The sequence below is a fragment of the Carassius auratus genome, chromosome 22 (assembly GCF_003368295.1).
Source record: "Carassius auratus strain Wakin chromosome 22, ASM336829v1, whole genome shotgun sequence".
NCBI lineage: Eukaryota > Metazoa > Chordata > Actinopteri > Cypriniformes > Cyprinidae > Carassius > Carassius auratus.
The window spans coordinates 23,037,709-23,051,485 of NC_039264.1; the positions used below are offsets into that span (position 1 = coordinate 23,037,709).

Below are 13,777 nucleotides of genomic sequence, written 5' to 3' on the forward strand. Positions count from 1 at the left end.
CCTAAGCTAAAATTAATAAATGAAAGTGTCATTGTGCCTAATTTTTAATACTGAAATATTCAAATTGTGTTTCTTTAGATATAAAAATAACAGCTAAATTAAAGTAAATAATAATACTCATAATACAATTAAAATAAATACAAAATTGTTACTTCTAACATTAAAATAACAAAACAAAAACAACAAAAATAATAATAAATGAAGGTTCGGTTAAATGTGTCATTCTGCCTCATTTTTAATATTCAACTATTTATTTATTTAGCTTGAAATTAAAGTTCAGCTTGAATAGTTTTAATAGTGAAATATCAAAAATTTGTGTTACATTTTTTAAATTAAAATTTTTACTGCTGTAAAAAAAAAAAACTTTTAATGAAACCAAAGCTTAAGATAAGAAAATGTCCAGCTAAATGTGTAATTGCGCCTAACTAACTAATACTAAAATTTACAATTAAATAAAACATTTAATAACATATTTAGAAATGGGAATGTATATAAACCTGTCCATCAGAAATGATTTTTAATGGCTTTGCTATGCAAGCATAAAATAAAACCTTACAATATCTTTTGTTACATTAAAATGCAATGTCCTTCAATCCACAAAAGGGCTAAAAATGGTTGAAGACCCCCAATTTATTAATCTATTCATCTGTCAGTTGAGACCACATAGTGATTAAAACACATTATGTATTTTATTTCAGACATATTTGCATTTGATAGTTGTGGATGACCATTACAGCAAAGAAAATGTCAACTTTAATGTTGTCTATCCATCGAGAAGGTTTTGAACTGCAAAGCCCTTTTACCACTGTATACAGTAAACGCGGTTATAAATAGATATCATCATTCATCAAAGCAGATCCCAACCGAGCAGGGGAGCAAACTAAAGCTCCATTTGGAATATCACGGGAACACACCCCTGAATCCTGTCTGCATTTGGCGGATTCAGTACACTGCATTTCTAGAGCATCTCTATGAACAAACTGCACATTCTACTAAATAACTAGATAAGTAAACCAACAAAAGAGTAAGTTATAACAATAATAATAAAGAGCCATTGCACAGAGCGGACACTCCTTTTGCCTTACATTTCATACTGTAATCATAACAGTTCCCTTTCAGTTGCATGAATATAAAAACCAATAATAATATTAAACTCCAATGGGGAAAAATATATAATCAATTACTGATCATTGATCAGACTGAATAGCATACAGCGCTTGTAAACTATGCATTTCAATCAAAAGCAGTATCAGGTGACTAGTTAAAAACCTAACATACATATTTAACCCTTTCATTAAATGTATGCAATTCTTATATGCATGACCAATAGCAGGTATGCATCCATGCATGAAATAATACACTTACCTCCAACACACAGCAGTGACATCTCTTTATTAATTATTATCCTCGACCTTTGGCGTTATTTTAGATAATAAAACTGTTATTAAAACGATTTATGGATTATAATTTTTTTTTTTTTTTTACGTTGAGAAACCTCCTCTCTCCGTTATCGAACTCTACCACAGAATATACAAAAACAACGGCAGCTGCTATTCCGAATCGTCCAGATTACTCGAGCCGAGGGTGTTTTCAGCCGCCCTCTCGACGCAAACCGCTGTTAGTCGGTCTATGTGTGATTATTAGAGCTGTTTTTTCAGCCGCTCGTAGCGCGACGCACTGCCATCTTGTTCAGCACCGCCGCCGCGAGGAGAGCTACTCCAGTGACGTCACGGCCCGAGCGGCGCACGCGAGAGAGCGATGCTGTCATCGGCAGAGCACGCGGACGCCTCTGATCCTTTATAGCTATTTAACCCAGCAGAGCCTGAACAAAGCGTGGATCAATTGCTAGGAACTCTTCATTCATAACGGTCGGCAAATAAACATATGTTTTTAATTGGAAATGAGGTAGAAATTAAGATGCGGGGTCCGAAAGACTACAATGTTACTTTTTTAATCCGTCGAAAAACCTACTTAAAGGGAAAGTTCACCCTAAAATGGTAATTGCAAAAGTGTCATAATTTACTTACCGACAGGATGTTCCTAACTCGTATGATTTAGTTTATTCTGTGAGACAAAACACGACTGAACAATGGTCTTAGACTCAATTAACTTGTCGAAAAAGATGCTATAAAAGTGAATGGTGACTGAGGGTGGTTTGTTCATAACATTATGTAACCGCCTTTTATCTCAGTTCCTAATTCAATGAGAATACTGAATAAAACAACCCTACGGATAGATTTGTATGGCAGTTGTCTTTCAGAAACAATGGCTGCTATCATAAATTTGGATATAAAGTAGGGTTAATTTGTTTTTAAATTGCATTGTATGAATGTTGTGATTTACTAATCATTTTAAATTACTCATATGATAAAGTCATATGCAAAAGGTCTGTGGGAAAATTTTGTTATATATGTGTAATTCCAGAGAATATGATGCATTTTTTTTGCTGTGGCCAATGTCACCCTCTACTGGATAAACGTACAACTGAAGGCTGAATAATGTAATGGAATCATTCAAATTTTTAAATAAAAATAAAAAAGTAAAATAATTCTTGCCAGACTTTATTATCTTTTTTCATATTGAAATAATTGACACAATTTAAAAGTAGATTCATCAATTCAAGTACATCACCAAAGCAGTGTAAACTCTTGACACCTGAAATATTTTAATGCTAGAATTCATGCAGACTTATGGTTCGTTCAAAAGGGAATGCAACCAAAAACAAACATTTTTAGTCATTTTAATTCACTAAACATAATGATTAGGAATGTTACTCATTGTTTAGAGTAAACCAATTTCATTTTGTGCAGTTCTCAGGTTCTTGCAATCCATAGCACTGCGCACGGTTTAGGTGACCCAATGTAAAACACTGCACTTAACATTTCATTACAACTCAGTAAAGACAATATTACTTTGTAAAAATCATAGTATGCCTTTAAACCATGCTTTCCTTGATTCTAAATGGACTCTGTCTTTAAATGAGCTGCTGTAGTTGTCAAAACAGCAATATTATGACGCATTATATTACATGTCTCTGAGTTTAGAATCCGCTGGCACCAGTGTTACAAATTAGCTTATTGGCGAGTAAATATATCCAATTAAACTGTATGGCCCATCACACCCTGGAAGGCAGAGAAATCATAGGTAGAGCACGGTGATCCCAGGTCTTCCCAATGCTTGGGACATTTAGCTCCACCACAGCTGCAGACATGCTTTCAAAGCTTCTCACTGGAGGAAAATAAAGAAGAACCAGACTATCAGTAACAGTGTCATAATATATCTCCAGCAGCAAAGTACTTTTACATTCCGACTGTACTTGATTATTTTAAATTTGAGAAAGTTAAACTTCTAATTCCAAAGCATAATAATATTGTGCTTTTTATTCCACTGTTAAATAAATAAATAAATAAATAAATAAATAAATAAATAAATAAATGTATGTGTGTTGCGATCTGAGAAAACCCGTCAGATGCGCTGGGACAGTTTCAGTAATATACGAAAAATAGGATGAATGTCAATTATTTATTTTTTTGTCAAAATTGGGTTTTCATTAAATTATGCTATAACATCGTCTATCATCAATATAAATCGTCAAGGATCGGATGATGAAGTTACTAAATAGGAGTAAGATGACAGTCTCTTCTATGCACAGGTGCGCGAACAGTTGCACTGCGTTTTTGTTTTTATAAATGTAAACTACAAGGTACACTATTCGTGCCGCCTAAACAAACAAAGGGTGATTTAGTTCTCTCTCCACCTTCAATACCACGACTTAGGTGCCCTTGAGCAAGGCATTGAACCCCAAACTGCTCCCCGGGCGCCGCAGCATAAATGGCTGCCCACTGCTCCGGGTGTGTCTCACAGTGTGTGTGTGTTCACTGCTCTGTGTGTGTGCATTTCGGATGGGTTAAATGCAGAGCACAAATTCTGAGTATGGGTCACCATACTTGGCTGAATGTCACTTCACTTCACTTCACATTTTTTTTTTTTTTAAAGTTCAGAGACCATGCCCATGATAAACAATGTAAAATGTAAAAAACAATGTGTAATGAAAGTATAGCACTCCCGACAGACAGCTCTCGTTAAACCAGTGAAGTGAAACCCGCCTCGCTTTAAATTCGTTTTTTTCTCAAAATTCCATTCCTGAAAATCATCACTATCAGCCAACTAAAGATAGCCATAACTTTTGTTACGTTTTATAAAAACAGTTTTGAAAAGGGCTTGAACCCAACGTACACATGGTATCAAAACCAAAAAAAACGTACAATTTCACCAAATGTTGTGTTTTCCTAGATTGCAACACATATACATACATAGATATATATGTATATAAATTATTTATTATTTCTTGTTATTTCAATCTAAGGAAATCAATATATGTATGGCAAACCTGCTGAATGATTTGTTACCTGTCTAGGTGAGCTAAGAGCTCTTGTAGCTTGAGGACTAAGGCGCGATGCTCATGAGGCCTGCTCTCTAAAGCACCACTCAAGCGACTCAGGTACGAGTCCAGCGTTCCAACTGATGGCGTCTCGCCTGTGCCTGAACAAAAAAACAAAGATGTTTCCCCGCGGTCAAAAAAAGGATTTATCATGGTACTGGTAATATGGGCACAGTACAAGTACTGACCTGGCAAAGGCACAGAGGCCAGGCTGTTGACCAGTGTCTGTTTGATCGCCTGTAGGTGGCGCTGTAGAGCTTGAGTGCGAACCTCATCCTGGCCCAGCTCAGCCTCCAGTCGCTCTTTAGCGCTGAACATGTCGGCAATGTGCTTCTGGAGAACCGCGTTCTGCTCTTCAAACTCCACATTAGCCTTGCGCAGTCGCCGCAGCTCAGCTTCTCGCGCTGGGAAATGCGCAATTTTAAGAATACAGCTTTCTACGTTGATGTGTATGGTGTGTTCTGAGATTTAATTTTTTTTTTTTTTTTAATTAAAAATACCTTTGTTTTGGTCTAAAAATTCTTCTGTGAAAATTGGGACGTCAAATCTGGCCGTTAAGTCGGAGTTCTGAAAAAAAAAATCTTCATGAGGCAGGTTGCAAGAACGATTTCCACGCTTACCAGTTTCTACTTCAGGAATGGGGTGGGACTGTTTAGGAGTTCAGGCTTTGTTTGTATGCTTACCTTAAAACCTGCAGATCCTGAACTGTTGGCGTTGATAATGACAGAAGTCAACTCCTCTGTAAAACAAACAAACAAACAAATACATTTCTCTAAGCTAACACTTCCCCCGTTTCTAATTTTTAAACAGAAAACAAAATAAATTTTTTACCTCTCTTAATTCTCTTGTCCTGAACTTTTGCACATGTGATCTGATAAGCTTCACTTTTTTGATACTCCCTGAGTTCTCGTGCATACTGCATTTTGTCCCTTTCAGCTTCGTCTAGGTACCGCTGTAAAAAATAAATAAATATATATATTTAATTTAATCAGAATGATGATGTTACAAGGATTTGTTTATCCCAAAATGAAAGTTTTCTTGTAGTTAACTCACTCAAGATGTAGGCGAGTTTGTTTCTTTGCCAAAATTGATTTTGATAAATGTAGCATTACATTACTTGCTCACCAGTGGATTCACTGCTGTGAATGGGTGCCGTCAGAATGAGAGTCCTCAGCTGATAAAAACATCACGATAATTCACAAGTAATCCACAGTACATCAATTAATGTCTTGTGAAGTGAACATCTCATGTTTGTAAGGACAACAAATCTATCATTAACGTTCTTTAATTTGAATCTGGCCGAAATACGAGTTTATGTAATCCATAATAACACTTCGTCCAGCGAAAAAAGTCCATCCTCTATTACTATCTCACATCAAAAATCCACCAACATATTTCTTTAGAACTGTTTTTGCTTATAAATGGTGCTTGATCTGTGCATATTTCCCTCCTGATTCAGACGAGACAACTGTCTCACTGTAGAAAGCAATGTTATGGACAGAAGACTAGATGTTTTACTAGATGTTGGACTGGCATTGTGTGGATTAGTTGTGAATTACTGCAATGTTTTTATCAGCTGTTTGGACTGTCATCCTGACGGCACCCATTCACTGCATTTGTGACTAAGTCATTTCTCAAAATCTGTTCTGATGAAGAAACAAACTCATCTTCATCTTGGATGGCCTGAGAATTTTCATTCTTGAGTGAAATATTCCTTTAAAAGGAAACATCTGGACAGTCAGTTCACAATCACACACACAGAAAAAATACCTGTTTATCATGAAGGGCCAGGCAGCTCCATTCTGCTCCGAGTCTCTTGGTGATTTCTGGGAAGGGAAGATCCGGGTGAAGTGCTCGGATGTGTTCCCGTCTCTCATTCAAGAAACGCACGTAGCCAGTAACCGGAGCCTTGGGGCCATTTGGTAACACCTTCTTTCTCTTCTTTCCTTTTGGCCAGCCTCGCTTCTTTACCGGCTGTGAAGTCGATTGGTTCTGTAACAAATCAATTCAAATTGACACGAATCACATTTGCGAAGAGTATATGAGGAAAACAAGAGTGTTCTTGACTATGCTGACCACAAAACCTTTTACAATGATTCAATTACATAGCTGAAGTACTCTGTGATACATAATAGACGAGGTTATTGAACAAATCAAAGGAGTCCTGATCTTACCTCCTCTTGTGCGGTGTCTATATGTTCAGACTCTTTGGATGCAGGAGCATCGGTTTGCTCTTGCTTTACACCACCCATTACCGAACTCAGAAAATTCTGGGACACACACACACACACAAAAAATAAAAGGGTTGAATTTTTATTCATGTATTACTATTATTTGTATTTTTTTTTACTTGAAACATAATAACATAATAACTGAAAACCCAAATAATAATAATTTTGTTTCAGATATTTGCCAGGACAAAATTTCTCATTTTCATTTAGTTTAACTTACTACTAAAATACTACTAAATTTAAACTACGTACCAAAATAAAATACAAAATTAAATAAAATAGAAAGAAAACCAGATTTATTTAAAAAACATAAAATTAGTCAAAAAGAAACAAAAAAATAAGAGAAAAACATACAAATAATAATAATAAGAACAAATCGAAATGTAGTATTTTAATGCTACAATAATATTGTACATCAAACCCGCAAAGTGCTGTACATAATACATCATGATTGGAAAACAGCCATTATTAAATCGTTTGTTGACTTATTTAATACATGCGTTGTTTGTATCAAATATGTAGTAGACTGTATATTTGCAAACACGCATGTGTGCGAGTTGGAGCTTTCGGTGAATTAATGTTTTAACAAGACTTTTCTTTGCATCACCGGTTATTATTTGCTAAAGTAGCATAGTTGGCTAACTAGCTTCCGTTGAAGCTCAGACAAAATAAAATCAATCTCGTCCTTGTGAAGCGATATTATGTATTTATATTGATACATATATATATTTGTATTTATCAAAATATTCCGGTAGTTTAATACACAATAATTACACTTACCTAAATTACTCCCTGTTTTCTTAACTCGAACGCTAGCCCAGCTACAAACGTTGGTTTGATTGGCAGTGTGTTGGCAGTTTTGATTGGTTTGTGGGTTTAGGTGGGCGGGGCGAATGGCAACGCGCTTCATTTGCACTGCGCATGACTGAAATTAAAGTTATTTATTTATTTATTTATTTATGTATGTATTTATTTTAAATAAGAGTTTTAAAGCAGTTGTCAATTTTAAGCTATGACTACTCAATTATTTTCAGCAGTTGGGGAACTAATTATGGAGTAAATATTACTGATGTATGAATCAAGTCATATCATATCTTATATCAATTAATCCAACCAAAATTCTCTTTTAAACGCAGAATTATCACATAAATGTATATCCAATGATATTCATTTACGTTTCAAGCATGATAAAGTACAATTAAATAATTTTATAGGCAAGAAATTGTTGGGAATTTACATTTTTATGTCAGATACAAATTCATTTCTTACTAAAATTAACCATGATTTTCCTCCGTAGAACCATAGTAACAACAAAATGAACCATGGCTTTACTACACATCAGTAAATTACGACAGCACCTACAGCTTATGGCTTTGTAGTAAAATCATAGTATATAGTAAATTCTAAATTTATTAATACTGTGGGAATAATAATTAATTAGGCATAGTTTTACGAAGAAAACATTTCCAAAATAATTGACTTTTATCATCACTCAACTCCAGTCAAGGCGAACTATTGAGCTCTGTTAATTAGTCAGATATGTTCAATAATTATTTGTATCTAAACTACTGATTTAGATACCAATATTGGCTAGATATTGCTCTGTTTAGTGTAAACTCTTACTGCACAGCAGTGTAGTAATATCATTAATCTAATGACTATTACAACAACAATGATAATGAAATAATATTATTACCTAATTCACAATTTTAAAATTCAATTTCTACAAGTGTGAGGACCTCAAAGTTAATTGAATGAATAAAAGATAGTTTTTAATATTAAATTTTTAAAAAAAAGTAAATATAAAGCAAAAACCAACCAACCGCCTGTAAAACAGCACTTTAACATAACTGTTAACAATTACACTTCTCATATGGTTCAACTTATTTTAAACATTTGTAATTTTAATGCCATGTGTGGAAAAGCTGCTCTCTTATTTTTTACGCCATACTCTCCAGAATGAAAACATTTCCACGCACATCTGCCTCCTCTCCAACAATGTGCTGGCTAAAGAATAAAACTCTCACATCCTAAACATGAAAACTAGAATGAATTGCAGGCAGGAAGGCCAGGTTAATTAAAAGGGGGCTCGGTGATGCTCGAGTCTCTCGTGGCAAGGCAGTCATTCGGCCAGTATTTCTGGTTATGCGCTGTTGTGTTTGTTTATTCACGCAGAGCCTGGAGTGTTCACCATCCAAGATGGCTGCGGGGGAAAGCAACAGCCGATCCTCATGCCTAAACTTGTCTAATTCGGGGCCTCTTGGCAATGCACCGCCGAGCAACAGCGCCCATTCGTCACCCGCCAGCAACGGGGGAGTCGTGGTCGCTGCCGGGGGAATGAACCGGGGCGCGGGGAACGCGAACCCCCGGACAGGCCCAGAGAACGGCGGAGGAGGCGCCGAGCCCGCGGTGAGGAGCACGCCGAGCGCGCACAACCCTCCGCGGCAGTCGGTCTGTCCAAGCGGAGCGACTTCGGGCGCTGCGTCAAACATGACGGCGACTCCATCATCATCTTCAACCTCCTCTTCGTCTTCCTCCGCGTCCTCCGACGCGTCCGCCGCCGTCGCCTCGCTTCCCAGCAGCCCGGCTTCAGTTTTGGTTTATCGAGAGCCGGTCTACAACTGGCAAGCGACAAAAAGTACAGTGAAAGAAAGGTTTGCATTTTTGTTTAACAACGAAGTGCTAAGTGACGTCCATTTTTTGGTTGGGAAGGGGATGGGAGTGCAGCGCATTCCAGCGCACAGGTAGGGATGAAGAGCGGTCTGTTTCTATGTTTGACTGGAGTCGTTTTTGAATCATTATTTATATTGCTATAAACAAAGCGTATGGTAACTTCTTCCGCTAGATGAATATAAGCTATAGCACTTGTTTCGGTGAGGATAAATCCATATTTAATCCTCAAATGGCCGTATTTACAGCGCGGTCCCGTTGCTCTTCGCAGATTTGCTCTCGCGGTGGGAAGTGCCGTGTTTGATGCCATGTTCAACGGTGGCATGGCTACAACGTCGACCGAAATTGAGCTGCCAGATGTGGAACCGGCTGCATTTCTAGCCCTTCTCAAGTAAGAATGGGCTTCACTGCATGCTGGATGCTCTGTCCTGCTCTTCTTTGGGTTGACCCTTGCTGTCATAACGTCCTTCAGATGTCCTCTGCCATGTAACTGCAGTCAGCACAACCATTGCAAACATGTACCATGGTATATTAACGTGTTTCCGCCGATATAATACTGTTTTTGTTCCTACTAATAGGCTACAACAGTTAGTAAGTAAGCTTTTAGATTCTTTGTTAGTTTTTAAATGCTTGTGGTGGCTAGAGCGACGATATTTTGGCGGAAATAAACCGTTACCATGAACCAGAACCTTAAAATATACTGGACATTGTGGACAGAAGTAATAACTAGACTCAAACCAACAATAAAACAGGTACTGAGTAAAGTTTGACAGTCTGTTTTCTTAAGACTATCTATCTATCTGCTAAATTGTCCATCTCAAAACATAACTTCTTGTCTCTCTATCGTCTTCTTTATGTCTTTCTGTCAATCTGTAAGTGTATAATAGTTTTTCTTTTTCCAATTACAGATTTTTATACTCCGATGAAGTGCAAATTGGACCGGAGACCGTTATGACCACGCTTTACTCAGCCAAAAAGTACGCAGTACCTGCGCTCGAAGCCCACTGCGTCGAATTCTTAAAGAAAAACCTACGCGCTGACAATGCGTTCATGTTGCTTACCCAGGTAATCACCGGGATTTGAGTCCGGTTTGATGGTGGCAATAGGAACTGACATATTGGACGAGTTTGTCCCCCAGTCCTCTTGAGTCCCCATGTTTGACAGCTCCCTTTCAAATCCTAGCAAACAGCGCCTCGGGCTTATTGAGTGTTGTCTGTTATGTTTTGTTTTTTTGTGTTGTGTATTATAGATTGTATGAAAACATGGTTCCTTTTGCTTTTAGGCACGGCTTTTTGACGAGCCCCAGCTGGCTAGTCTCTGTTTAGAAAATATCGACAAGAACACCGCTGATGCGCTAGCCGCCGAGGGCTTCACGGATGTCGACCTCGGTACTGCTCTTAAGTATCAAATATCACAGCAAAATACAATCAGAAGAGTAAGTCAGCAATAAACTGTCTTATGTTTCCTCCCGTGCAGACACCCTTGTGGCAGTCCTGGAGAGAGACACGCTGGGTCTACGGGAAGTGCGTCTCTTCGGGGCTGCGGTTCGTTGGGCGGAAGCTGAGGCCCAGAGGCAACAGTTACAGCCAACACCAGAGAACAAGCGCAGAGTGTTGGGAAAAGCACTGTCCCTTATTCGGTTCCCGCTTATGACTATTGAAGAGTTTGCGGCAGGTGATTTCCTGAATGCTTTTTCAGAAAAGTGGATCTGTCATATTTCACTTGACCTTAGCGATAGGTGCTCTAGCTTCCTGAGTGGCATTAGCCATAGAGCTAAACCTTGTGTATGTGTGCGATAGGTCCGGCTCAGTCTGGAATACTCACAGACCGCGAGGTGGTCAGTCTGTTTCTGCATTTTACCGTCAATCCAAAACCACACGTGGAGTTTATTGACCGGCCTCGCTGCTGCCTCCGGGGGAAAGAGTGCAGTATCACACGTTTCAGTCAGGTGGAGAGTCGCTGGGGCTACAGCGGAACCAGTGACCGCATACGGTATGTATGTGTGTTTTTAAAACCCATTGATTGAAAAAGGGCTGAGATATCGAAGGGGAACATTCTAGTCGTTTTATGTAGCTACCTGATTTAGGTGGAACGTTAAAAACTGTTGTCGAGTAATGTTTGCATTCAAATTCCTCACAGGTTTTCTGTGAACCGCAGAATATTTGTGGTGGGATTTGGGCTCTATGGGTCCATACATGGTCCAACTGACTATCAGGTCAACATCCAGGTAAGAAATTCAAATTTCAAGCATGATCTGCCTGCAGTGCGTTCACTGATGGTCAATGCATGTCTGACAGATGCTCTTTCTGTCTAAGTGGGCGATTCTTGGCTACATCCAATTGCAATAAGGACTAGAGTAGTCCTTGTATTTCTGTGCTTGAAGATGATCTCGGAAATATTAAAATGTGTCAGTATGTGAGTGGTAAAACTGCACATTTTCTTCTAATGTAGATCATACATACAGACAGCAATACAGTTCTCGGTCAGAATGATACAGGCTTTAGCTGCGATGGAACGGCCAGTACTTTCCGAGTCATGTTCAAGGAGCCTGTGGAAATTCTTCCCAGTGTCAACTACATTGCCTGCGCCACCCTCAAGGTAAAACAGACCCAAATTTGTGTATTAGTCCATTCATATGCCAAAATGGTTATTGTAAATGCCACTTGCCACCTACAAGCAATGACAAGTACCAAATCTTGGTTCCTTGCATCTACAGTTGCATTAATGCTTGCAAAGCTAATACTTTGTTAACTAAAGTCTACTGGCTATTAATTATTAGGAATCCATGGGATCTGGAATTTTGCACGAGAGCGAAAGATTTTCCCATGCAGATTTTGCATTGGGTTCAAGTGAATTAATGGTTTTAAAATTGACTTCTGCGTGGGATGTGTTTCAAACATCACTACGCTATTGGACAATGGACCTTTTTTTGACTGCACATGTAGTTCCCTTGATATCCCTTTGTTACCGACGAATAATCATGTAAAACAATATCTATATAATTGAATACATTATTTAATGAATTATCAATTAACCTTTAATGGATTGATGCATTTGCAGGGGCCAGACTCTCATTATGGGACCAAAGGGATGCGTAAAGTCACCCATGAAGCCCCTGCTACTGGTACCAAGACCTGCTTTACATTCTGCTACGCTGCAGGCAATAACAATGGCACTTCTGTAGAGGATGGACAAATCCCAGAGGTCATCTTCTACACATAATGACCAAGCTGAATCGTCTCACAGTTGAGGAGTTTCGCATTGCATTTTGTGGCCAATTCACCGGTCTCCATGCAGACCGGTGACCAAATACTGATCTCTCATTTCTAACGGCTTTTGTTTCTAAGATTTGAAGCATGAGAATTCAGTCCTTTAAAAGTGTACTTAGGGTACAGATTCTGTTTCTACCCAAGTAGCACCTCGTAGTACCACCTTGATGTTATGAGCAGCCAGTGTCTTTGCTAATTAATGAACAAAGAGGTGAACTTTAATTGCAATGAACTACTACAGGTACAGTTCAACTCTAGAGGGTAACTCTCTTCCATTTGTACATTTATTTGAATGTTGACAACAACTGGTGTTTTTTTTTTTTGGTCCCATCTTTGACCCTTGATTGTTTATTACAGTCCTTCAGATCGCACTGATGCACTTAAGCCCCCAGGTGCAACAGCAAGTTTGGGGAAAGTACACTACATCTCAATTAAGACATCAATTCATTGTATAATGGACTGTTATGTACCCATTTTGAGTGGCCTGCACCCCTTGCTAGAGGTGAAACGCCATTTCTTCCACGGCAATGTGAACAGTAGATGTTTATAAAGTGTTGTTTTATCATAGTTGCCCTTCTTATAGTGATAAACCACAAGAGCACTTAGATTCACAAAGCCACGATGTATAAAAGCTCTAAAGTATTGACTGCTGTGAAATACTGAATACATTTGTTACCAATTATGAATATTCATTTACTGAGATGTTGATAGAAGGAAGATGAACAGGAAATGGCTTCATGAATGTACCAATGCTTACCTTGTAAGCACTGTAAATATGTCCATGTCTTGTTTCGGTGTTCAATTAAAGTCTGCACCCCAAGCTTGTTTTCCTAGAGTCACATGAATCCGAATCAAGTCAGATTGCTTTTAAACTAGATTCTTATTTCAAACACAAATGTATATAGAACAGAAATAGTGAAGTTTAATACTGTTAATATTGTAGGTTTAATATTAAAGTTGAAAATTAACTTTGGCTAATGGACATTAGTCAGAATATGTGGCATATTTACCATGGCACAAATAATAAAAACCTAGGATGGGTACAACTACCATATACATTGAAAAGACCATACATGAATCCCTCATTTTGATGTAAAATTCATTTTTTCCAAACCAAAATCCAGAATTTAAGACAATTCCTCAGAAATTGAAACCAAAACTTTTAA

At 38.0% G+C, this 13,777-nt stretch overlaps 2 protein-coding genes across 5 annotated transcripts; one reads left to right on the forward strand and one right to left on the reverse strand.

Moving 5' to 3' along the window:
• Positions 1–2,545: 2,545 nt before the first annotated feature.
• LOC113040062 (SWI/SNF-related matrix-associated actin-dependent regulator of chromatin subfamily E member 1-related) lies at positions 2,546–7,548 on the reverse strand. Of its 2 annotated transcripts, none has more exons than XM_026198296.1 (9): positions 7,453–7,548; positions 6,616–6,711; positions 6,212–6,433; positions 5,273–5,393; positions 5,125–5,180; positions 4,942–5,008; positions 4,630–4,845; positions 4,410–4,542; positions 2,546–3,228 (listed from the first exon to the last, which is right to left on the reverse strand). In XM_026198296.1, the coding sequence occupies exons 2-9, from the start codon at positions 6,691–6,693 to the stop codon at positions 3,216–3,218; spliced, it is 906 nt and encodes a 301-aa protein (XP_026054081.1). In that variant the 5' UTR covers positions 6,694–6,711; positions 7,453–7,548; the 3' UTR covers positions 2,546–3,215. The 2 variants fall into 2 exon arrangements, with proteins under 2 accessions (XP_026054081.1, XP_026054083.1); XM_026198298.1 differs by having other exon boundaries at positions 6,616–6,692; positions 7,449–7,511.
• A 1,028-nt stretch (positions 7,549–8,576) lies between these two features.
• LOC113040061 (BTB/POZ domain-containing protein 2-like) lies at positions 8,577–13,431 on the forward strand. 3 transcript variants are annotated; one of them, XM_026198294.1, is made up of 9 exons: positions 8,584–9,326; positions 9,614–9,733; positions 10,251–10,407; positions 10,625–10,730; positions 10,819–11,016; positions 11,142–11,334; positions 11,482–11,569; positions 11,794–11,940; positions 12,403–13,431. In XM_026198294.1, the coding sequence occupies exons 1-9, from the start codon at positions 8,818–8,820 to the stop codon at positions 12,562–12,564; spliced, it is 1,680 nt and encodes a 559-aa protein (XP_026054079.1). In that variant the 5' UTR covers positions 8,584–8,817; the 3' UTR covers positions 12,565–13,431. The 3 variants fall into 3 exon arrangements, with proteins under 3 accessions (XP_026054080.1, XP_026054079.1, XP_026054078.1); XM_026198293.1 differs by having other exon boundaries at positions 8,590–9,416; XM_026198295.1 differs by lacking the exon at positions 9,614–9,733 and having other exon boundaries at positions 8,577–9,326.
• The last annotated feature ends 346 nt before the right edge of the window (positions 13,432–13,777 follow it).